At 56.2% G+C, this 25,560-nt stretch overlaps 1 protein-coding gene across 3 annotated transcripts in view; it reads right to left on the minus strand.

The window, feature by feature from the left end:
- The window catches only part of DPP6 (dipeptidyl peptidase like 6), a 609,552-nt gene that overhangs the window by 370,999 nt on the left and 212,993 nt on the right, over positions 1 to 25,560 (minus strand). Inside the window, exon 1 of one of the 3 annotated variants that reach the window (XM_059711372.1) lies at positions 4,390 to 4,746. The exons of the other annotated variants lie outside the window; for them this stretch is intronic. Coding sequence (XP_059567355.1) covers positions 4,390 to 4,446 — 57 coding nt within the window. The 5' untranslated portion in view covers positions 4,447 to 4,746. Of the gene's footprint in view, positions 1 to 4,389; positions 4,747 to 25,560 lie in introns of those variants that run through there. 3 annotated transcript variants of the gene reach the window in all.

Here is a 25,560-nt window from a genome sequence, read left to right on the forward strand (position 1 = left end):
TAATTTGGTTCTCTAAGGAGGGATTCGGATTGTTTTGAGAATACTCTGAACTTAAATCAAATCAGCCTCAGCCGTTTCTATGTCACCACAGGCCCGCCTGTGGGCGGGAGGAGGGGAGCCGTGGGGCCAAGGCCATGGCTTTCGCGAGGGACCTGCCACCTGACTGGCTTCGGAGCCGAGGAGGAACTCCGTTCCCAGCACTGCCGGCTGCTAGCACTTCATTTGAAAATCAATGTTGGCGTCTCCAAAGCGGAAGAGCAAGGCCCCCTAGAAGCCTGTTCTCCCGGCTGGCCTATCCCATGTGTTCGTGCAGCACCCTCAAAACCCTCTTCCCACGGACGCATCTATTTTTAGTGCGTATTTTAGCAAACAAACCGGAGAAAACAGCGATACCTAAAACCAGGCAGGATCACCAGGTTCTACACCTCTCCTAGGTTTCCTCACTGGCGCACAGCAGTCCTCGGCGTACACGTTCCTTCCGCCGCCCCCCCAACTCCCCCAGCCTGGCTCCACCTGCCAGGGCCACAGAGGGCACGGGCCTCTGTTAGCCGCTGAGAACTCATGGGGTCTAATGAGAGAACCATACATTGTTAAAGACGCTGGGCGCTGGACTCAGACTCCACTAAATCCAATCCTCAGATTAAGGCTCAAACAGAAAATGTGGGTGCTCCTAGCACAGACTTTCTATTAACAAATAAGGCTTGGCCCTGGCCGGCGGCTCAGCGCTTAGGGTGTTGGCCTGAGTACCAAAGGGCCTGGGGGTTCGATTCCCAGTCAAGGGCACAGGGCAGGGTTGTGGGTTCGATCCTCAGGCAGGGTGATGTGGGATCATCCAGTCAACGTGTCTCTCTCACATCAATGTTTCTCTCCCTCTTCCTCTCTCTCTCCCCCCTTCCTTCCCTTCCACTCTCTCTAAAATCAACGGAAAAAGTATCCTCAGGTGAGGATTAAAAATAAAGAAATAAAATAAAAATTGCAAGCCAGCAAATCTGTCTTTCTCTCACTTTAAAGAAAAAGAAAGAAAGAAAAGAAACTGGAACATTTCCCTCTGTTCTGGTCTCCCCTGGAACCCTCCGGCTGGGGGCGGGCCAGCCGAGCAGCAGAAGGCGACATGAAGGCCTGGGCAGCGCATCCCGGGCTCCGCGTCTACGAGGGGGCTGACAGTCTCGGTGCCTTTTAAGAGCTGGTAACGAGAAGAGGAGCCAGTCTTCATGACTTAAGGCTTTAGCCCACTGCTGTGTCCTGAGCTGGTGGGAAAGCCATCGCAGCCCCTGCAGGTTCATGTGTTTGAGGGGGGCCTTCCCATGTGGCTTCTCTTGCCTGTGTCTGCTGTGGACCCTCCACTTGCTCTCACAGGTGGGCTTTGAGACTTATCGGGTCAAGAAGATGCCACTGCGAATGGAGGGACCGGCTTCCCTGAGGCCCCGGGAGCCACTCCCCCTCCCATCTCCCCCCCGACCCCCGGCACTGCTACACCTGCTGAATCCCCATGAGGGAAGCAGGTGCGTGTGGGGGTTTCCAACGACCCAAAGGCATGGAGTCAGGCATGAGCGTATGCATCTTCTCCACCCCCACCCGGGGCCTCCACTCTCCCTTAGGTGCAGCCACAGAGCCTCGCAGCTCAGCCGCCGACCTTCCTTCCGTAGCATAGAGCGTGACATAGGCTGTGACACAGATGGGCCTGGGGGGGGGCCCGGGCGGGGACCTATGGGGCGATGGCTCCTCTCCCTGATGGGTCCTGCGACCTAGGGTCAGAAGTGCCACTGAGTCCTTGCTGGTCCCTCAAGCCCAGGGCAGGTGGTCACAGCCAGGGAGGGAGGCCCTCAGTCCCGGTGCCAGCTGAGGGCAGGCAGATTCCTTTATTGAGTAAACTAGAGGCCCGGTGCATGACATGCGTGCACACAGGGGGTCCCTCAGCCTGGCCTGCACCCTCTCACAGTCCGGGACCCCTCGGGGGATGTCCACCTGCTGCAGAGGCTGGAGAGGTGCCTGCCACCACCACTGCACTCTCCAGCCATGAGCCCAGCTTCTGGCTGAGGGGTGCACCCCCTGTGGGAGCAAACTGACCACCAGGGGGCAGCTCCTATGTTGAGCGTCTGCCCCGTGGTGGTCAGTGCGCATCATAGCGACTGGTCGACTGGTCATTCTAGTCCTTCCACCGTTTGGTTGCTGGACTTTTATTATATAGGATACTCGGTGGAATGTTTTCTAGGAGGAGCTCGGTGACCAGGGCGCCTCTGGGTCGTCAGCTGCACTGAGTGTTGCCCTCACTGGCTCACCACAGGCACCAAACGCCCAGAGCCCTGGCTGCACCGAGCCTCTTCCCGGAGAATCAAACCATCTGACGGCTTTAGCTGATGTGGTGTTGGTGAGAGTAATAGTAATAAGACGCATTTTTTATTTTTTTAATCGAAAATGGGTTTTGAGAAAATGACAAAAAAACACACAACAAAATCAAAACAACCAACAAACCACGAATAAGCCCGGCAGCTGGCAGGAAACATGGGGACCAATTGCCTTCATGCGGCTCTGAGTAGCCGAGATGGGATTGTCACACCATGTCCCCCAAGGCTCTCTGCCCCCCTGAAGCCGGAGGGTCTCCTGTTATGGCTCCAAGCCCAGCAAGCACAGCCCTGAAGGAAACGGGGGACACCCGCCCACACCGCTGACTTACAGAGCCCGAGAAACTGCCCTTTGAATTCGCTGGGCCTCCCGGGGTCTGTGGAGCTCCCAGGGTCTGTGGAACTCCCAGGGTCTGCGGGGCTTCTCGGGGTCTGAGGGGCTTCCCGGGGTCTGTGGGGCTCCCCGGGTGTGCGGGGCTCCCGGGGTCTGAGGGGGCTCCCGGGGTCTGTGGGGGCTCCCGGGGTCTGAGGGGGCTCCCGGGGTCTGGGGGGCTCCTGGGGTCTGGGGGGCTCCCGGGGTCTGTGGGGCTCTCCGGGGTCTGTGGGGGCTCCTGGGGTCTGAGGGGGCTCCCGGGGTCTGGGGGGCTCCCGGGGTCTGGGGGGCTCCCGGGGTCTGGGGGGCTCCCGGGGTCTGAGGGGCTTCCCGGGGTCTGTGGGGCTCCCCGGGTGTGCGGGGCTCCCGGGGTCTGTGGGGCTCCCGGGGTCTGTGGAACTCCCAGGGTCTGTGGGGCTTCTCGGGGTCTGAGGGGCTTCCCGGGGTCTGTGGGGCTCCCCGGGTGTGCGGGGCTCCCGGGGTCTGTGGGGCTCCCCGGGTGTGCGGGGCTCCCGGGGTCTGTGGGGCTCCCCGGGTGTGCGGGGCTCCAGGGGTCTGTGGGGGCTCCCCGGGTGTGCGGGGCTCCAGGGGTCTGTGGGGGCTCCCCGGGTGTGCGGGGCTCCCGGGGTCTGTGGGACTCCCCGGGTGTGCGGGGCTCCCGGGGTCTGTGGGGGCTCCCAGGGTCTGTGGGGGCTCCCGGGGTCTGAGGGGGCTCCCGGGGTCTGGGGGGCTCCCCGGGTGTGCGGGGCTCCCGGGGTCTGTGGGGCTCCCCGGGTGTGCGGGGCTCCCGGGGTCTGTGGGGGCTCCCCGGGTGTGCGGGGCTCCCGGGGTCTGTGGGAGCTCCCGGGGTCTGTGGGGCTCCCGGGGTCTGTGGGGGCTCCCGGGGTCTGAGGGGGCTCCCGGGGTCTGGGGGGCTCCCGGGGTCTGGGGGGCTCCCGGGGTCTGTGGGGCTCCCGGGGTCTGCGGGGCTGCCAGGGCTGCCCGAGGAGAAGCAGTGATTAAGGACAAGCACCCAGATCTTCTGAGAGGGAGTCACAGGAGCTTGAGTGGTAACCGGCCCCTGGTCCCCTGACTCCTGAGCCCACAGTGGGCCTCTGGGGCAGGGCGAGTGCTGGCTGCCCTCCGCCATCGAGGACCCAGTGCCGCCCGGCAGCCCCCATGGCCCCTTAGCCCTGCGACCAGGGCTCCCACTTGGCCGGCTCTGCACCCATCAGCCTTCCCACAGCGGCAGCTGTGCGTGAATTCCGCCAGAAATTCTTCAGGAGAAGGACAGGGACACAGCTATCCGAGGAAAGTCCTTTAAACATGTCTTCCTTCGACTGATGTTAGAAGCAAAGCAAAGCCCCACTGGACGATGGGACTAAGCTGAACGGTGGGGGCTCCCACCTGCTCCGACCACCCCGCACTGGAAACCTTCACAGTGGCCCCGCTTCCCGAGACAGCCCTGCCCGGAGCCCTCACATCAGCGCCCTCAGCAGACACTCCCAGGGCCACGCGGGACGGGCAGCCCAGGGCATCTTTTAAAAGCAGAAGACGGAAGGCAGACCCCTGGGCGCTCACTCCGCGCTCTGCCTCACCTGCCCGCGGTGGCTCAGGTGACTGCAGGCACCACAAACACAGACCTATTTCCCGAGCCAGGGCACAGGCGCGCGCACAGGCGGGTCCCCGCGTTACCTGCTCCTGCTGCTGCACGGATTTCACCGAAGCGTTGGGCTCCTTGGCCGTGGTCATGACCGCGCGTCTGGGCGCTCACCAGCTCGGGCAGGTGTGATCCGACTGGGAGTGTGGAGCCCCCGGAGTGCAGTTGGAGAGGGGACTGAGGTTCAGTCCATACCCCGAAACCTCACCGCTATTCCGGAGCGGGTCGGGGAGAAGGGTGGGCAGGCCAGCCTAGTTTCCCCTTTAAAAGCCGAGAACGGGGAGCGGATCCGAAGAGGGAAGATGCCCAGGCTTAGTGGGGCTTCTCCCGTTAGCAACAGCCTCTGCAATCCCACAGAAACAATGTCACTGCTTAGCAACCAGCAACTGGCGGCGCGGTGCAGGGAGGGGACCCGAGAGCGCGCAGCTCCCGCCCGCCTCCGCGCACCGCGCATGCTCTGCTGCGGCTTCGGGTGGGGAGGGGGCGCCGTGGGAAAGGAGGCTGGAGGTGGGAGGTCGGAGGAGGGGACACGCGGGGGGAGGGGACGCCAGGGATAGGGGAGACTGGCGTGGGCGGAGAGTTGGGAGAGGGAGGAGGAGGGGGCACGCCATGGAGAGGATGCTGGAGAGCGGATACCAGGGGTTTGCGGAGGAGGCCCTTGGAAAGGCGAAGGGACCCAGACCTGGAACCCAGGCAGGGGGATGCTAGTCCCTGCCCTCTCCACCGCCCAGGTGGGGAACCTGCGCCCGCAGCAGTCCTGAGGTGCGGGTCGCACCCGGCGGGGCGCTAACGAGCAGAGAGCTCAGGTGCCTATGAGGAGGCAGGTGGTCTGTGGGCACCAGAAAATGGCATCTTTGCTGTGTGCCAGGTGGGTCGTGCAGAAAGCTAGTGGTGGAAATCTTGGCCTTTATTTTCCTTAAATTCCAGAAAACTCGGTTCATCTTTTAATTCAAAGACTCTCTGGTTTGTCTTTGAAAATCCACCAGGCCCTCCAGGGTGTCTGGTTAAAGGCAAGAGCCTCCAGCGCCGCCTGAGGAGCCTGGTCAAGGGCTAGCCAGCAGCAGGGCAAAGGCGGGAGATGGTGGCCAGGCTGCCTACCCAGGCCCCGGCTCCCTGCCCTCCCCCTGCCCTGGCCCCAGCTGCCTGCCCTGCGCTGCTCTCAGGGCACAGGTGCTGCCCCAGGAGAAAGCCCTGTGGGGGCCCCAGAGAGAGAGCTCAGCTGGCCAGTCCTTTGCAGGTGGGAGCACTTCAGTCCCTGCTTCTCCCGCTCTCCCTGCTTTGCCCCTCCCCTCCACCAGGGGCTCAGGTGAGCACTGCTGGCCAGAAAGCAAGCCCAGGCACCCTGTGCAGACAGATGGTCTCAGGGAGAGTGTGCTCCTTGCTCAGCATGTTCCCTAGCTCTGCAGCTCCTCGCAGAGACAGGCCAAGCCGTACCTTCCCTTTCCAAGGCGCCCACAGGAAGCCTCCTCTCATTCAGCTCCTCCCGACGCCTCATGGAGCCCCCATTTTCCAGGACACCCTGGCAGGATCCAGGGCACACGTCCTCCCCGTCTGCCAAGTGAGGCCCCAGAGTGGCACTGGGGCCTGGCCAACCCTGCCGGCCTGCCCTGCATTCTGGTCCAAGTAGTTCCCTGGCACAGTGGGCAGAGGCTGGTTTGGCTGAGAGTCGAGAGAAGGAGCCCCCTCCCCCCATGTAAAACCCTCCCCAGAGGGCTGTGCTCTGCACAAAGCTCCCCCTGGACCCCGCAGGGCTGGGCAGGAGTGGGCTGGGCCCCCAGCGGCGAGGCCCCCTCTTGTCCATCTCTGGGGCTCTGCTCTCCGAGTGTGGGGGGCAGCGTGGGTGAAGGGAGCGAGCGTCCCAGCAAGCTCTCAGGGGCGTCCTCCTCAGTTACAGGTTCTGAGTGCAAAGCTACGTCGGTGAGGTGCTCAGGCCGTCCTGCCACAAAGCCCCGGCAGCAGTGACACAGACAGGGGGCCTGGCACCGCCCCTCACACCTGGACTGCAGCAGCCCAGGAGGACCTTGGTGACAGGTGAGACCAAGGTCCCTGATGACATCCTTCCCCAGTTCAGTCCCTCTGAGCAACACAGAACCAGGATGTCCTCCAGTTTCCTCTTCAGCGAAAACCCCTGAGGGGTCAGACCTTAAATGACCGGCGGCTAAAACCCCCCAGGGCCCTCTGCTAGCCCACGGTAGCCACGGCCCCCAGTTGGTGCCTGGTGCACAGGTGCGTGCTGGGGGGACCCCATGAACCCTGCCCTTTGGGTAACTGTAGTCTACTTCTCGGTAAAGACGTGAAGCATTATTTTACATCTAAAATGAATATGATAGAATGCAGAGTTGGCACACATTTGCAAGATTCTACCTGATACTTCATAGGAGTCTCCTGTTGGCACCAGATCATCGGGTCACTTGGGCGCCTGCCTGGCCAGCACCCGAAGCCCTCACCTCATTCACCTGCTCTGCCCTTCAGGAGCCACTGGGGGGAGCGTGGGAGAAGGCCTGGCCCAGGGCAGGCAGCTGTGCCCCTCAGACCTTTCCCGGGGATGTCCTGGCACCAGGTGCCCATGGCCGTACTGGACTTGGGCAGCTATTGCCAGAGAAAGGGCAGGACTTCGTGTGAGGCATGATGACATGGATGGACCGGAGGATGGCACTCAGGGTGAAGTAGGCCGGTCACAGGAGGACAGGCTCTGCAGGATGCCACTCTGCGGGAAATCTAAAATAATCAACTAGAAGCAGGAATAGGACGGTGGCCGCCATTTACCCATTTACTCTGCTCTCGTTACCAATGCCGCATCGTGCACTTAAAAGTCTCAGAGAGCAGATCTGGTAAGAGAGAGAAAGGGCTGTCTTTTACCCTCATTGTGAAAGGCACCAGTGTCCCTCCAGGGCAGCAAAGCCAACCTTTGCGACCTCACCCACCACCAGTGGTCTGCAGACGACCACCGGTTGGCGACCACTGCTCCAGAGGACACACACTGTGCCAGGCTACCCTCAAGTTCAAGGCCTGTGATGACTATGGCTATGGGGAGCTTTTTTTAGAGTCCACATGTAGGTGACTTATTTACTTAGCATCATACTCTCTAGGACAGTGATGGCGAACCTATGTCACGCGTGTCAGAGGTGACATGCGAACTCATTTTTTTGGTTGATTTTTCTTTGTTAAATGGCATTTAAATATATAAAATAAATATCAAAAATATAAGTCTTTGTCTTAATATGGTTGCAAATATCAAAAAATTTCTATATGTGACACGGCACCAGAGTTAAGTTAGGGTTTTTCAAAATGCTGACACGCCGAGCTCAAAAGGTTCGCCATCACTGCTCCAGGACAATCCATGTTGTCACAGTGCCATGACTTGATCCTTTCCGTGGCTGAGTAATATTCCATGTACATGTAGACCACATCTTATTTACCCAGTCTGTGAACATTTTGGTTGCTTCCACCTCTTGGCTACTGTATATAACATTGCAGTGAACATAGGGGTGCAAATATATTTTCAAGTTAGTGCTTCTGTTTTCTTCGGATAAATACCCAGACTTGGAATTGCCTTGTCATGTGGTAGCTCTATTTTTAATTTTTTGAGGACCCTCCACACTGTCTTCCACGGTGGCTGCCCCAGTCTGCATTCCCACCAGCAGTGCACGCGCTTCCTTTCCCCCGACACCCTCGCCAGCACTTGTTGTTTATTGATTTATTGATGGCAGCCATTCTAGCAGGTGAGGTGATACCCCATAGAGGTTTTAGTTTGCATTTCCCTGTAATTAGTGAGGCTGAGCATCTTTTCATATGTCTGTTGGCATCTGTATGTCCTCTTGGGAGAAATGTTATTATTAATCATCTCGTGAAAGGCCCGCTCTGCAAACAGGCAGGTTCTGAGGTGCTGGATGGGGATTCACCGTGTGAATCTGGGGAAGGACACAATTCAGCCCTTTCACCCACTATTAGCCCGTTTACTGCCCAGGACATTGAGCTTGAAATGAACAAGAAGCTCTTCCAAAGCACCCATCACAGACGTAGAGCCGGCATTCAGCTCCAGTTCTGCTGGTCACAGCCTTTGTCTCACACACACACGCGCACGCACACGTACACACACACAAACACACATGCTCTTCCCATGTCTCCTCAAACGCCAGCCAGGGCTTGAGCAGAGGCCCTTCTCCTTAACTCTCCATGCCCTAGTTCTGCCCAGCCACAGGAAGCTGGAGCCCCTCTCAGGCCGGGCTCGGCAAGTCCCTTCCACTGGGTCTGGGGGGTGACCCTCTCAGAAGGAGCCCCTCCCAGGTGGGTGCTCCCCTTGCCAGAGGCAGGTACAGAGGTGCTGCCAGCAGAAGGACCTTCATTCCACAGCAGCTGAGCACGTTAGGAGCGGCCACGACCCCGCGCAAGGACAGCGCTGGTGCCTGGGTCTGGCCCAGCCAGCTCCTCATGGTGCCTGTGGGGCACCAGCAGCTGGAGCCTGGGGAGAGGGCAGGTGGCCTGCCAACGCAGACGCTGCCAGCTGCCTGTCTTACTGTGTTATTCACATCCCATCATCACTGGGACCAGTGCCTATGACACTGAGAATCTCTGATGTCTGCAGGCCCCACTGAAGGGACCTGAGGCACACGGCCCTTGCAGGTGCCCCTGGGGGAGGCCGCTCAGGCAGCCTAGATCCTCTCTCCCCTCCAGTCCTGTCCGATGAGGCCACTGGGTCCCCCTGCAGCTCAAGGCTATTCCCTCCTCTGGTCTCCTCTCTCCTCGCCCAGAGTAGCCGCCTGTCCGCTAAGACAGCTTCCCTTCAAGGACCTCTCCATCAGCAAGTCTGTATCAACCACCTACTCTGTGCAGACAGCAAAACCACCCGCAAGAAGCAGGATGCTGGCTGCCCTGTTGCTATAAGGTAGAGGTCGAGATGTCTATACAGTAGGATCCTGAAGATTTGGAATATTTCAGCATTAACCACATGCAAGATAAGCTACTCCTAATGACAGCTCCTGAAAATAAAAGAGGATATGGACACAAGGTGAGAATCCCTGAGGGAAAGAAATGGAGAGGTGAAGGGAAGGGAAAAGAAGGGAGAGGTTCAAGAATTGGCTCACTTGGCTGTAGGGCTTGTGAGGGCTGCAGGTCGGACAGCAGCTGGGCCCAGGGGAGAGCCGATGCCGCAGGGCAGGTCCCAGGCCCCTGCGCAGCCCCCTCTCCTGGGAGAGTCTGTCTGTCTCTCCTATACCCTTCAACCGGCTGGATGTGCCCACCGCCACCCCAGCACAAAACCTCTAGCAGCATCTAGTTTGACCAAAAACTAGGTACCATGGCCCAGCCCTGTTGATACATGAACTTGACTGTGAGGCCTGCACGTAGACGTGATTGGCACAGGATCTGCAGTGACTCTTCTCAATGCCCTCCCCCGCCCCCTCCCTCTGCCCATCTTTCTCCCTGGAATGCTTGCTGCCATCTGGAGACCAAGACCGTTCACGTACGATGGAGAAGGGCCTAGGTACCTGAGGAGCTTATGCCGAGTTGCCATGGCAACCTGGACTGTTCTTCCCCAATTTCATATCCAGGAAAAGTAATGAGTTCCTGCTTTATAGAAGTGCTGTTAGGGTAGGTTCTCTGGCATCACGGCCAGGCGAACTCATGCCTAGGACACAAATTCCTGCTCTGCCTGCTCTTCGTAGCACTCCTACCGGCGTGTTAAAGTGTCCCCCAACATCACCGCCCGTTAAATTAGGAAGGAGCTGCCGTTGACCCATTGTATTCAAGCTACTCAGTTCACGTTGATTTCTCCAGGCGGCACAGAAGTGAGCATCTAAGTCAGGTTCCCGGACTGTTGCCCATGGACCAACACCCAGCCACTTCCTGTCTTTTAACTAAAGATTTATTGGGATGGGGCTGTGCCATTCACTTATGTATTATTTAAAGGCTACATTTGCACTAAAATGGCTGAGATGACATTTGTGACAAAATCCATGTGGCCTGCAGAGTATCAACCATTCACTGTCTGTCTTTTGCAGAGAAAGTTGCAGCGCCCTGGTCTACAGTGCCTGTGACACGTCAAGGTGTGTATGTGGTTCCCTCAGAAGATTCACTAGAAAAAAACCTCCCAGCGTCCAGGTAGACCATCTGCCCTCCTCCCAGAAGGAAAGGCTCAGACACAAACTCTAACACAATGTTACTTCTCATATCTTAACACTAAGACACTCATCGGCCCAGCAGACACGGCTCGGCTCGCAGCAGCGACAGTCTCGGTGCTCGTCACCACAGGCCGCCTGCCCCCTGTCAGGACCATGTCGTCGCCCGGACGGTGGATGGAGGTGGGCGAGGAGCCAGCACCACACTGCAACGTGCACAACTCCGTAGGGAACAGGGGGTCATGGGCGGGGCAGGGCCTTGGAGTGGGATCTCCCGTGGATTTGGGAAGACGAGAGGCACCCTCATGAGTTGCCATATCCATACCTGCATCGCTCAGTGCGCTGGTTTGAATATGTGAATGTATTCGAAGGATTCAGTGACAAGTCACACTTGACTGCTTTTCATGCTCTCCCTTCTTTTGCTGACTACTAACCTTTACAAAGTACTGATAACTGCTCATCAGGGGACCGAGGCCCCAGGGGGCGTGGCCTGAGCCAAAGGGTTCAGCTGCCCCAGAAGCTTGTGGCTCTGTGTTTATTGAGATACTACTGTGTGTATGAGCCAGGAAAGCTGCTCACATGCCTCACCATCTAGCAGGAGGCAAACTTGTAACAACGAAATCCTGTGGTCCTGCCTCAGGAAGGGCAAGGAGGAAGATGGGATGTGGGAGGTTTCCAGGCAACTGGGGTCCACCTGCTGGCAGGCTGTGTAGGGGGCTTTGGCTGCACCCCATGCGGTGATGAGAAGCATGGGGGGTGATGAGAAACAAGAAATTGAGTGCACAGAGCAGCATGCATGGATCATGAACACGGTGCTCAGGAAAAACAATTGGAAAGATAAACATTTACATGTGTGCACGCAAACACATACATGGAATGTATAGTTGCACAAATGTGTATACAAAGCACATCTCTGCATTTATTCACTAACTCGGACCTTTCAACAAAAAAATTGCATGTAGAATCCACGTTTTGCAGAGATTCAGACAAGCAAAGAGACCCATCGAACCTAATACAATGTTTGCTGATGTGGGAGGGAGCAGGGACTAGCTTATGAGGAAGAGGGGAGGCAGGGAGGGAGGGAAGGAGGGAGGGAAGGAAGGAGGGACAGAAGGAGGGAGGGAGGGAGAGAGGGAAGGAAGGAGGGACAGAAGGAGGGAGGGAGGGAAGGAAGGAGGGACAGAAGGAGGGAGGGAGGGAGAGAGGGAAGGAAGGAGGGACAGAAGGAGGGAGGGAGGGAAGGAAGGAGGGATAGAAGGAGGGAGGGAGGGAGGATGGAGAAAAGGAAAAGAAGGAAGAGGAGGGAGTGAGGGTGGTTTGTTCCCTAGAGGACAACGGGCTATGACTCCCCTCAGCAGTTTCCTCCCGAGTGCAGGCCAGAAGGTCAAGGTGGAAGGTACTGGGAGCCCGCTGTGCTCACCAGTGGCACCATCTCATCTCACACGACACGCCTGGGGGGCAGGTGAGCTCTTTACCTGCAGACCAGGAAACCAGCGCGTAGAGAGAACAGAACACCTGCCGCTGACAGTGGTTTGATTGATGGGCCAGGTGTGCACCCATGTCGCAGTCCCCTCCCCTCACCTGGGGAAGAACCCCGCCTCTAAGCCTGGCATCCCTATGTCAGCTTCCAGCCGCAAATTCCATGGCGTCAGTCAGGTGGATACTCCGAGACTGACCATCCCATTTCTGGATGTTGCTGTCATGCAAAAGGACCTTTAGACCAAGCCCTGTCCACGTGCACCCACTGGTGCTCAGGCAGCAGCCTCAATGCACCGCGAGGGCCCGATGCAATGCTAAGGGCATGGCGCTTTGATGACCTCATTTTCAATGTTCAGGTTTCAACCCGAAGTACTGCCACTGTGTTCTCAATGCTTTGCCCTGTGTCCGCCCTGACCCACACCCTCTCACACACAGCCATGGAGCCAGGGCATCCGGCACCCGGGGAGGTGGCCACAGGAGCCGCCGGGCACCACCGGGCACTGCCTGCTTCTCAGGCACCTCATGCGGCAGGATGATCCTGGCAACAGCGCCAGGCAGGGGGGTGCTTGTGGTTTCCAGTGGCTGCAGCCGGCATTGCGGGGCTCCTGGCTCGGTGCTCACCGTGGCGCCAGCCCCCATGTTTGTGTGACACCGGCAGGTGGGAGACCAGACTTCCCTGCTGTCACCACATCTCAGTGTGTCCCTGGCACATCCTCCCACAGGCTCTCCCGCTCCCTGGTTGCCCAGACCTCTGCTCCCTCCTGTCTCTGCCGGGGCAAGGCTGTCAGAACGGGACCCGGGTCAGGAAGAGTTTCCACCCCCATGAAGGAGAGCACGTCCCCAAGCCCCTAAGTCCTCATGGTTCTGTTTCCACTCCAAGTGCGTGACAAGCAGGTCCCCGCATCAGTTCGCAGGGGAGGGGCCGTCAGTGCAGCCCCACTGCCCAGCTCTGCAGAACACATGCGATGGCGCTTCGGGGACAAGTGGAAACCACATCCAAATGGGCCGCTTAAAATCGATGGCACATGCCACCCTGGCGATCTAAGGCACCGCGTGCTTTCGATGGGAAGGCATTGCGGAAGCAAGGGCATTACCAAAGGAGAGTCAGAGAACCACCCTCCCACCGAAGCACTGCCACTCGCTCCATCCCAGACCCTCCGTCTGGTGAGCTCCTATTCATCCTGCAACACCCACTTCAAATGCGCCCCTACCTCACCGTGGACTTGATCCCTTTCCGCTCTGGGACATCACCCCCTTCATGTCTCGGCTTGTGCCCAGTGTGGTTGCATCGCAGCATCACTGTCCACTTCCCACCTGGCTCTCTGGCTGCTGTGGGTTTCTCCAGGGCCGGCAGGCCTGGGTGACATGAAAAGCTGCCTATTGGTTGAAGGAACAGCCCTCAGGTCAGAGTAATGTCTTGTTTGCAAATGCCAGGCTGACGACTCACAAGCTACCGAGCCCGGCTCCAGCTGCTGCTGGACACAGGCAGCCGCCTGGGGAACGCGCCGGAAGCACGAGATGACTCCATAACCCGTGGGCAGAGATCGGGGCTCAATGAGGGAGCCTCTGGGGTCAGACTGAGGTCACTTAAGGACACATCTCATGCTTTGTATCCTCAGCCCTTGGCACAGAGGACACCACAGCGTGGCAGGAGCGGCAGTGTCACCCGGATGGAGGCCCAGATCCTCTGTCCACAGGAGGCACTGGGGCTGTTAGAACCAGTCATTCATTCCCAGTAACTCGTGATCAGCAAAGACGTGCAGAATCACAGACACAGAACCTGTCACAGCCTCCGGCCGGCTCGTAAGATCACAACATCCACATGCCTGAGAGGCAAACACGAGACAGGAGCCAGGCATGCAGGCTGCCCTGGGGCCCGGAACCAGGCGGGAGAGGCCATGAGAGGGGTGCAGGGGAGACAGAGCGGGTGTTCCCACACGGTCTGAAGGGACCCTCCTGCATCACCAAGGTGACAGGGTTGGGGTCTCCTAGATCCTGGGGATCCCCTTTGGAAGCTGACCCCGGAGCCAGCTCCTTAGGCAGCCTCTACTCCAGCAGGTGCCCTGACTGGCAATCCACCTGGCACCCTCTTGGTGCACGGGAGGACGCCCAACCAACCCAGCCATGCCGCCAGGCTGGGCCTCTACTGTAGACAAGGTCTTATCCAGACACGGGGAGGCCGGATCCGGACAGCAGGGCGCTGGCTGGGAAGGTCACCGGGTCTGGTGGGCAGGAGGCCCGGGAGCAGTATCTCCAGGGGACCACCCAGGTCATGCAGGCTTTGTAGGAAGTGCCGTCGGAAGCGGAGGGGCCACGCACTACTGGAGAAAGGACTGGCCTTCGTCCTGCAGGAATGAGGGTGGGGGCGCCAGAAGGTCGTCCGGCTGTTCGGTCTAATTACCATATTGCCCTTTTGTTATTATAGATAGCTCTGCATGGAGATAGCAGTAGTTTTTCTCCTGGAAAATAGAATTGCCTATCGTCCCTCTCATAATTTATAATCGAGGGTGCCCGCAAAAGTGTGTACACACTCAAGCAGCTGATAACTCACTGAATTTTCACTCCACTTCAGGCTTAACTGATTTGAAATAATGGGTGAAGCCGGACTAAGCTTTGAACCAAGAAAATGTATCCACCAGTCTTTTTTATGGGGATACATAAGAGATAAAGTTTACGGCACAAAACCCAGCAACAGTTGATGAATTGAGGGAGCTCAAATACCGAACGCAATGATTCTTTTTTTTAAATATATTTTTATTGATTTCAGAGAGTAAGGGAGATGGAGAGAGAGATAGAAACATCAATGAGAGAGAATCATTGGTCGGCTGCCTCTAGCAGGCCCCCCACTGGGGATGGAGCCTGCAACCTGGGCATGTGCCCTTGGCCAAAATCAAACTGGCGACCCTTCAGTCTGCAGTCCGATGCCCCATCCACTGAGGCACCGGCCAGGGCGCTATGATCATTTTGTCCTCACTCTGCAGGTGGGTAGCCTGAGGTGGAGGACGCTGAGATCACTGGTGGCTGAGCTCACACTTGGGGCCCGTGCTGCTCGGCCTCTCAGAGGAGTGGTCTAAGGCGTGGCAGGTGGGGGGCCAGGATTCCTAGGAGAGCAGGCTGTTAGGAGGGCCGGCCGCGTCTGCAAAGGGAGCCTGAACCAGGCTCAGAGGGCTTGCTGTGAGCATCACCCGTGCTCACCACGGGCAGGAACTGGAGACAGGACTCAGGCTTTCTGAACCTACGGGCACAGACAGGTCTTGCCCTAAGACCAGAGGGAGGTGTCAGGTGTATGATCCAGCCTGAGAAAGGGTCCAGGGGAGTTTGGGGGTGGCTCCCGAGAGCCCACTGCTCATGAACCTCCAGTTCCACACTGGGCATTGCCGACTGCGTCCACCCCCTTACAAACCGCCTCGGACCCACGCTAGGACTTCGGGTTTGTTCTGTTTTCTAGGAAAAGGCAGGGAGAATGGCATTCATTCCAATGCCTGACGTCCAAAACTGGACCACGTGGGTGGATTCTTTCAAATAAGCATTTCCACGCTGTGTGCCTTGAGTCAAGTTCCTTAGCTGCCTCAGTTTCCTCCTCTGTAAAAATGGTACAATGCTGTCCTCGCCTCCTGGGTGGCTGGGAGGACTCTGTAGATCAATACTGTGCTCCGAACGGGCGTGGCACACAGGAGCCATCAGCATGGACTCGAGCCCTGGCTCATTGGACCGAGGTGGTGTAAGGAGAGACAAAAGTATCTCTGCGGTGACTTTCCTCAGAATCATCTTTACCCTGCAAATATGTTGTTATTTGAGTGGTAATGAAGCCACCCATGCACATGGAATTCATGGCTAATTCATGACTAACAGACATAATCCCGGCCATCACCTATTGGACAGCTCCGTGAGCCCAGCACCAGCCTCGGGGTGCTGCGGTCCCCCAAGCCAGGGGTGCGCACACTCACCCAGGAGAGACCTGGGTCCCAGCCTCGCAGGTGAGTGGGCTCCAGTCCTTAGCTCAAGTCTTGGCAAAGCCCGAAGGACTACTGAGCGTTTACGTCTGCCGTAGCTTATAGTTTAAAGCCTCTGTGACCGGAGCCTTTCAGCACAGGGAGCTGAACAGGGAGCGTGACAATAGCTGTTCCCCGTAATGACAAGCCTGTCCCCGCCACGGATTCCAGAGACAGTTGGCCATGGACAGCGGGATGGGGGGTAAACAATGATTTTACTTTTATCTCTGCTAAATGTAACTTTTCTTTCCAAATATCCTGCTGGCTATGCTTAACATTTATCAGGAGTTATAAACTGTTCTGAGCGTTGAATAACATGTAAGCGGTCTTATTCAAAACGCTGGCCCATGCGCTATTATTGCAACAGGAAATCACGTGATCTAAGCGGGGGTTTTGGAACTGTGCTTTCAAAGGCTCATCCCTGGGCAGTTATTGATTGGGGGTCTTCATCAAAAGCAAAATCTCTGAGGACAAATGGTCTAAGATTCAGAGCAAAGGAGGAGCTGGCCACATGCTCGCCCACAGCAAGTCCTTCACAGGCCACGCGGTCCCCCCAGGGCAGTGGAGTGAGGTCCGGCCACACCTGCCCACGCTCAGGGTGCAGCAACATCCTTTCCTAAGCATTTGCCTTGGATTCAAAAGTCAAACTATTGAGACTGCAATCTAAACACAGTCGTCATCGAACCACAGTGAGCACGGCTCCGTGCACAGGACCCTGTGCTCCAACCCACATCCGGCACCTGCTGTGACTAGTGCTGAGTTGATCAAGGCCAGCGGCTGACCCGGTGGCCCTGCCGCTGAGGGCGACCCAGCAACGCCCGACGGACGGGGTCTGTTCTGGGACCACACATTATACTTGCCCCCTGACGTAACCCTGAGCAAAGCCACCTGGCTGCTCAGCCGTGTGCGCACTGCGCTGGCCTCCACGTGGCTAGCTGCACACGGGCAGACTGTCCCCGAGCTCCCCGGAGGGACGGTGCTTACCTCCCTTGCACTGAGGGTGGGGTTTCTCTGAGGGGCTGACCATCTTCACCGCCTGCACAGTGGGAGGAGCCCCCGCCCCCACTGTCACTCAGCAAAGGCTGAAGGAGTCCCCGTCGGAGCATCTCTGACACAGGCTGCACCACAACACTGCCCCACGTTTACATGGGCGAGCCACACACCCGGCAGCTCGGGGCCCAGCAAGGACACGATGACCTCTCTGTCTCCACCTTCTCCATTTGCCTGTATAACCGCAGGGCAGCGAGCTTCCCGGCTCCCACTCCTGCTTGTGTGGGTGCTACATCTGGCCTGGCTGGGTTTGTGCTTTGTTCTGTCAATCCTCACCCAAGGATATTGATGTTTTTAGAGAGAGTGGGAGGGAGGGAGGGAGGGAGGGGGGAGAGAAAAAGAGAAAGATGGACATGAGAGAGACACATCGATTGGTTGCCTCCTGTACACCTCTGACTGGGACAGGGATCGAACCTGCAGCCCAGGCATGTGCCCTTGACTGGGAATCAAACCTGTGACCCTTCTGTGGGCAGGCTGATGCTCTAACCATTGAGCACCCTGGCCATAGCTGGGCTGGTTGGTTTTTTACAGTTCAGGTACATTCTGGGGGCCGGCGGGATGAACACCTCTGGTGCCATGCTGCTCACAGGTTTGCTGTTTGCTGAGTGCATGCTGTTTAAAATGACCCCTGAGGCCTGGCACCGAGGTGCTGTCCAGGGTCCCTAGCACCAACGGCTGTGGCGTGGCTTAGGGAGAAAACCATGTGTTAGATGGGCTTCGTCCAGGAATCAGTTATAGTGCTGCTGGCCCTGACTTCCAAGTCAGTGAGTCAACAGGAGATACTCAACAGACTGTCTTTAAACCGAGACGCACATGGAAGGAGGTCTTATGTGGACTGGTTGATGAAAGTGTGCCCACAGGCACTCAGCCCTGCACCTGCTGGGAGCAAGGCTTGATACTTGTGAGTTCAGGGTTCCTGTGACTTTATGGGACACAATTACTGCAAACAGGGAGACTTGGTGTCTCCGGGGCTCAGTCAACCTCTGTGCTCCTTCTCACCTGAGCCGAGTGGACATTCCGGGACACCAGCATCAGCGTCCCCGGCATCAGAACAACGGCCTCATCTATGCTGTGTCCTAATCAGTCCCTTCTGGCATTGAAGGGGAGTGTCCCCCTTCCCGCAGCACCCACAGCCCCTCACTGCAGCGCCAGTCCCATGGGGCTATTGGGAGCCAGAAGGGACACTCACACCAGGGGGACCTGAATTCGAGTTCAGGATTTGCCATCTTTGTCTGGGTGGCCCTGGGAAAAACCAGTGAGCGATTGAGTCAAAATTGCCTTTTTTCTAAAACTGGACTCATAACTACCCACTGAGTTTTTGCATATATTTCTAAGGTAACACTCATAATTTTGAAACAAAAAAGGTATCCCCTCAATACAAGTATTTACTATTTTAGCAAAACCACTGCCATGGCCACCACCACTGTCATAGGTCAGCCCAGGAGTGCTCTATCCTTCCATTGAACCTGGGACTGACCCCGTTCTCAGTTAAGGAGTCGCCTCCTAGACCCTAGGAAGGTCTCACGAAGCTCCACTACAGGAGTCACCGGAGAAGGGACGAGGTTCACCCTGCACTGTGACCCAGAGCTGGTGGCTGCGGAGCGGGGGCTGGGCCGGGAGGCGGGAGGAAGCTGGTCAGTCCCTGGCCACGCTGCACAAGGAGCGTGGCCGCTGCCTCGCTGGCTCCATCGCTCTTAGAAATGTGAACATTTACTGTGAAGGCGCCACGGAGTTAGTTACAGTCGTGACAATTCCCACAACCAAGGGCGCAGGGCGGAAGGGCCCCGTCTTCCTAGGGTGCCTTCTGGGAAGAAGAGCAGGAGGCCCACGTGTGGAGCCCGCACCGAGGGCACTGCGGCCTGGGGTGAGAGCGTGCCACGGGCAGCTGCGCCGGGATGGGCGAGGGCTCGAAGCCACGCAGGCAAACGTGTCTGGCATCTGCTGACCCCACCTCTAGGATGAGCGCATTTGCTAGAAATGGGGCCCAATGTCCCGTGGTTGTCCTGAGCCTGGCAACACTGATGCAGATGAAGGTTTGTCTATTTTTTAAAACATTATTTCTGGCATTTTTGTAATAAAATACAAGAAAAGCAACGACTTCCGAACTCACTGGAATTATACTCCTGACTTTCCAGAGACAGGTTGGGAAGCGAATGTACATGCTGGCAGTGAAGTGCTTTAAAAGGAAAAGTTAACAATTGAGACGATATGCAGATTTGGGTAGCTCGTGTGGGAGGTCCTGGAAAAATCTTCCTTTGCACATCTGAATTTAACTTCCTGACTAATTAACTCTTCTGTGTGTATGAAAGAGTCCCAATTCAGTAAATGCTAGAGTTTAAAATGTAACCCTTCTGGGTGCCAGGTGGCTAAGGACTTCCCTTGTCAGCAGGCCAGTGTCGTCCATGGCCATGCAGATGGCTGCGCACGGACCAGTTCCAGTCAGAAATGGCTCCTACGTGTCCTGTTGTGGGGTATTTGCAGGTGTGATTATTTTTTGGTGTTGCTTATAAGTTGAGAATAATGTTATGATAAAGAAACCATGGAATTCCATCAAACTGCTGGTCAGAACTTGTTTCCATTTTACAATGAGTAGTTTTGAAAAGACAGAGGGACCAAGACATGACTATAGAATTCTACAGTTGAAAAGGTCCTTGTAGAACTAGTTCTACAGTTGAAAAGGTCCTGGCAGAGTTAACACCACCCTGTTCATTCTCTTCCTGAGAACTTCCCTAAATCAGGGAGATACAAACTCCTTGGCCTCCTGATGCAGTGTTTTGTGTTCCCATGTGGCACAGCCAACTCTTAACAAGACGTCTTATTAGCTGGCTTCCTGGGTTCCTGGAAAGAGCAGTAAAGGCAGGGACAAACATTTATAGCGAGACACCTGGAATTGTTTCACGTGGAGTGCAGGCTTTCTCCTAATTATCAGTGCTGCTATAGCAATGTCTTTCTACTTGTGCCAATCTGACCAGAATGTCCTGGCGACATCTAAAGAATCATTATAGTTTAAAGTCTGCTGCTTATGAATACAAGTGAACACAATCACATCATCTACAGAAGGTGGACTCTATTATTCATCCCCTCTTCTTGCAATCTCAATGAGGTGCATCAGCACACAAGTCATTATCCACCAGGAAGACTGTGTGTTGTTCGGCAAAAACACTGGGCTGCCCAGTGTGGGTCATTCTCATCTGAGGATTGTAAAGCTCAGGGTCATTGTAATGGGGGAGAAACACATGCCTGGCTGCAGAGAATGGGTGGCTTGCTGGCAGAGCTGGCTGGGACGCAAGTCGTGTTTTGTCATTAAGTTATGTTGTCTTTGGGGGACAGGTCCTCTGACCCTGACCTCCATCTGAAGCCTTTCCCAGGGTACCTGGAGTGCCCTGTCTCTGATCTGCCTCCCTCACTCTTCCATTGGACACCACATAAATAGAGGCTGAGCCAAACAGAGAGCAGACCCTCCTGCACTGGGGATCTCAAATCATGTAGACTCGAACCCACACAGATCAAAGGGTCCTGGGGATGCCATAGAGCATTAGCCTGTGGGCTGAAAGGTCCTGGGTTTGATTCTGGTCAAGGGCACGTACTTTGGTTTGGTCCTGGTTGAGGTGTGTGCAGTAGGCAACCAATCAATGTGTCTCTCTCACATCAATGTTTCCCTCTCTCTCTGTCTCTCCCCCTCCTTTCCACTACTTCTAAAAATCAGTGGAAAAATATCCTCGGGTGAGAAATAACAACAACACGAAGATCCTGGGGACAAAGGAGCGTGAGAGGAGCAGCCACACATTTGCATTGTGGCCCCAGGTCAATGCGTTTCCCACATCCTGTCCTTGGGGAGAGGTCTGTCAGCCTCTGAGGGAGCTGCAGTAAACAGCCTCCCAGGGCCAATGAAATGGTGCCTGTGCGCAAGAACCCGTGAACACCCCAGGCTGCTGGCTGGAGCAAACTGTCTTGCAAAGCAGAACTCCTGGGAGCTCCAGGCAGCAGACACCTGCAGGGAGGGGACTGGATGGGACGGGGCTGGGCCGGGCAGAGGCCGCTCCTGAGAGGCTACGTTGGATGCAGCCTGTGGCCACCACAGGCCCCGCCAGCTCCTCATCCCACTCCTGATAGTGTCTGAGTGGCAGCCATTGCTGTCCCCTCTCACCCTCCTGCGGTGCCTTCTCTGACCCCCTTTCCTTAGGGCAGTAAGTACCTACGAACGCTTCCCCCCAGTAACACCCCTAATGGGCTCCCCCCACCGCTGGTGTTTTTTTAATGAATGTCCATAAAATGCTGGTGGTGTCAACATTTTTAAGATTGAATTCCAAGCAAGAAAGGAACACCTGGCTGTGAGCTGAGCAACCAATCCTAGGAGACTGAAGTAGCCCTCGCTCTCCTGAGGGGCTCCTGCCTGTAGCCCGCACCCGGGCAGCCAGCAAAAGACTCCTCCCCTCCGCCCAGTGCCTTCCCTGTTAGGCGGCGCGGGCCTGAGACCAGTCCACAGCTGTCCCAGGACCGGGGAAGGCAGCTGTGTTCTCAGCCTGGGAACCTATACAGTGGAGCAAGGTTTTCACGTCAATGAACACGCCATTTCATGAAAAGCCAAGATCAGGAAGCAGCCCATCCACGTGGAGGATCAGGGAGCCCATGTTAGCGGGAGATGTAGAAAGCCGTGTAGATGGTCAGGGCCCCGGGCGAGCAGCCAGATGCGCAGTCAGGGAACCCTCCCTCAAGACGTTAGTCATCTACCCGGGGAGATAAACAAACATGTATGTCAAGATACTGGGTATACAGGGAATTTCCCTACAAACCGGGAACCTCACCCTGGTGGTCCCTCAGCACCACCCCGGGACTTGGTCACAGGGGACGTTGCTTGGAAGTCGCCTGCTGAGAGGCCTCTGCAGGGGCCAGAACGGAAGCCCTCCAGGCCTCCCTCTTAATGCTGCTCCTCCAGGTAAGTTGACTTTAGAGGACATTTCTGTGTCATTTCATGGGAGTGGCCCCTGGGCCTGGCCCTGCCCTCGGGCTTTCTCTGCCCCTCTCCTCAAGGCAGGGAAGCCATGTGCTCTATCTCTGGATCCCATGGCAGTGGGTGGCCCCGCCTACCAGCAGGCCACTCCCAGTAAGTGGGGAGCTGTCTGACTTGGCCCCAGCGCCAGGAAAAGGGGAGAGTGCTGCTGCTGGGATGTGAAGGGTCTGCCCGCTCAGCACGTGTCCACATGGGTATCCAAGCGCTGAATCCTCAGAGAAGAGCTCCCTAGCCGCCTTCTGTGAAACAGCCCCTCGCCCCACACACCACCAGTCCCTCTCCCCTAACCTGCCTCACGGACCACAAGCCTTTATCTCCATCTGAAACCACACTGTCATCCCTTCCTTTGCTGTGATCTCCTCTATCAGATGTAACTTCTTAGGGGACATCTCCTGCGAGCAGCGCCTGGCATGGAACAGGGACTGGCCATCCTGAAATTAGCCAGTGAGCAGGAGAGGGAGGACATCAGGGTTCCATAAGGTTCTTCCCGTAGTTCAGGCGGCAGGCTCCTTGGAGGCCCTGACTTTCTAAAGGTGACTCCACATGGGGACAATGGCTGTCTGACTTTCGTTCCCACTTGTCCTGAGCAGCCCTCTCCATCCCCTCCTCAGCCCACGCGTTTATGTCCACTCCTGTGACTGTGGCAGCATTTCCAGGAACCGCCTCCGCCTCTGCAGGAGCACCCCTCCTGCCGTCCTGACCTGCCGGGGCACCCAGCATTGAGCATGGCCCTCGTAACTCAGCATTTCTCCGTTACCCACATTTTATTCTGAATGAGACCCTACATTTCTTAGAGGGAGGCCCTACATGATCAGTTCTGTGCAAAAGCTTGTTCTGAACACGTGACTTTGTTTCAATGCAATGGACACACAGATGCTCCTCAGCTTCCGACTGGATTATGGCCCAATCAACCCACTTCACGTTGAAAATACCCCAAGGCAAATAAGCATTTCATGTGCCTAACCAACCTCGGCTTAGCCTCGCCTACTACGCACTTACATTAGTCCGCGGCTGGGCAAGCCATCTAACAGGAAGCCTATTTCATAATAAAGTGTTGAATAGCTCCTGTAATTTATTGTTATCACTTCCACATTATCGGGAAGTCGAAAAATCATTAGGTCGAACCATTGTAAGTGGAGGATCATCTGCATTAAGGAGCAGTCTGAGCATGATGCTAATTCTGTGTTTGCTGATGTGTGGATTCACCTGCAAGAAACACTGGGTAAATGCAGAAACAGGTGCAGGTGAACGGAGCCCGTAGGAAGACAGGGAACACACGTGCGCACCCTCGAACCTGCCGCTGTCTCAGCCCTCGCCTGTCTGTCACGCGTCACCTCTGTCCTCTGACTCCAGAGAATCCCGCCCCCTTCACGGTAACTCACACGCTACACCCTCCAGCGCTCAGGTGAAGCACATATATTCCTGTGGTGTGTATGTGTTGCTAACCTCTCACCAGGGTAGGCCTATGCCACTGCTGCCTTAGGCTCCTGCTGTCCTCTCTGTGTCACTGGCCAAGTGCTCCCGTGTTCCGTCTGAGACCTCATCTCCCCCAGGAGCTCTGTGGCTTTATTGGGTGACTTTGCACAATGTGGTGATTTTTATGGAAAATGAATTTTGTTCCACAGCGTATCTGTGTGTGTGTCTTAACTATGTGTCCTCTTCCGTCTACACGAAGAAATGGGCATCATCAAACACTTTTTATTGACTATTCACTAATTTAGGTTAAAATGCATTTAAACATGATTCTATTCATTCTGCATTGTCCTATGACCTATATTTGCAGCTTTTGCTATGTCTTGTAGAGCCTGATTAAACACACACACACAATCTTGAAATACAGGTAAAACGCATACATTCCTGAAAACAAGTCTATTCCAGACCACTGTCTTTTGACTGGGTCACGGTTCCTATTCAAGTTCGTGGTGAATTAGCTTTGTGATCTTTGGTGGGGAGCATAAACCTGGTGAGCCTCCATTTTCTTGTCTCTGAAATGGGTGCATTGTGATGAGAATAGAACCGATGTGTACAAAAGCAACTTCACATCGAATTCCATGTTTCCGTGCACATGGCATCGAATTCTTTGTTTCCTCACACGTGGCATCTAATTCAGTGTTTTCCTTGCACGTCACTAAAACCTGATCTGCATTTCCTTGGGAGCTGGAGAGGCCCTCTGGGCAGGTGCCAACAGCAGGTGGTTCTTGACTGCCATGTATCCCCCCTCTGCCCTGCCCACCTCTCCGGCCGGCCTAAGTGCCATTTCCGCCAGCGGTAGGGATGCCTTTGGCGTCCAAGCCTTTAGGACCAATTGTGATAGGAAATGACAGCTAGAAAGGACCAGGTGGCTGGCCATGTACTGCTTGTTCTTGAGAAGGAAGGAGAGAAACAGTGAAGATTCGGGAAAGCAGAGGGGCCAATGTGAGCACTTCTCACCGCGGCGGCCTCACGAGGCCCTGCCAGCGACTCCTTTGCATAACCTGATTCTGCAAATGGCTGACACGATCACATCATGCCTTATCTGTGTTAACACTGATTATTGTAAAGGGAGGTGTGCCTTCTGCCGACAGACAGAGAGTCCATGACACCAGGGGCAGGTAGGTGACATGGGCTTCTGGGGACAATGGTGGCCGCTGGGACAGGCCTGCTCAGGTGCCAACAGAGAAGATGCCATGGCCTCAGGAATGCTCTGCTAAAGACATGCGAGGGCTACTTCACACCCTCAGCTTAAGCCTGCCACTTTCCAAATACACTTGACCTCCCTCAAGAGAAGTTGAGGCAGAAATAAGGTCACAATTCCAGGCTGGACTCCTCCTGGCCTCCCCAAGCCAGGCTGGCTCCTGAAACGTGCCCCAGCCGCCAGGAGCTGCTGGTGGGGGCGAGCATCGCTCACAGGAGCAGCCGCTGAGAACCGGCTCTCACTGTCTCCTCTTTCCACAGAGGTGACTCCTGGTGACCAGCCAGGGCACCATCGCCAACGGGTTCCTTTCTGTTATTTGGTTATGGCCCGAGCAGATCAAGAAATAAAGCAGAAGCCAGGGATGGCCCAGCCACAGGGGCCTCACCCCAAATCCATAAAGGCTCTCTTGTAACCCGGAGGATATATGTATATGGTGAGTTCTAGTCAAAAATCTTTCAAGATCTTTGCTGGAAATGAGATTTCAAACGTCACGCTTCACCTCTCCACGCCCGGGATGCGGGAGGATTGTTTTCTGTCTCGCCCCGGCTCTCATCTGTGCAGCCCCGGCTGGAGCACGAGCCCGCAGGGTGCACCGACTGAGCAGACCGATGTGTTTCGTATCCTAGTTTATGAACGCTTTCTGCTAATCAGGACGAATACAGCCACCACTGGACTTCTGGGAAACCAGCCCCGAGATGGATCCCACCGCCCCTCAGGAGGGCGCCGCCTCCAGGAGTCCGGCTTTGATATACCCGATACATCGGTCAGTGTCCACGACAGCACCCATCTCTCCCTGACCAGTTCTTAGGTCTCAGACCAGGACCGGCTTGGGAACATTTCAGACTTTAAAACCCCTGTACGTCTTTCCTCCTGCGTCCGGGGGA

This window comes from Myotis daubentonii, chromosome 10, assembly GCF_963259705.1.
Source record: "Myotis daubentonii chromosome 10, mMyoDau2.1, whole genome shotgun sequence".
NCBI lineage: Eukaryota > Metazoa > Chordata > Mammalia > Chiroptera > Vespertilionidae > Myotis > Myotis daubentonii.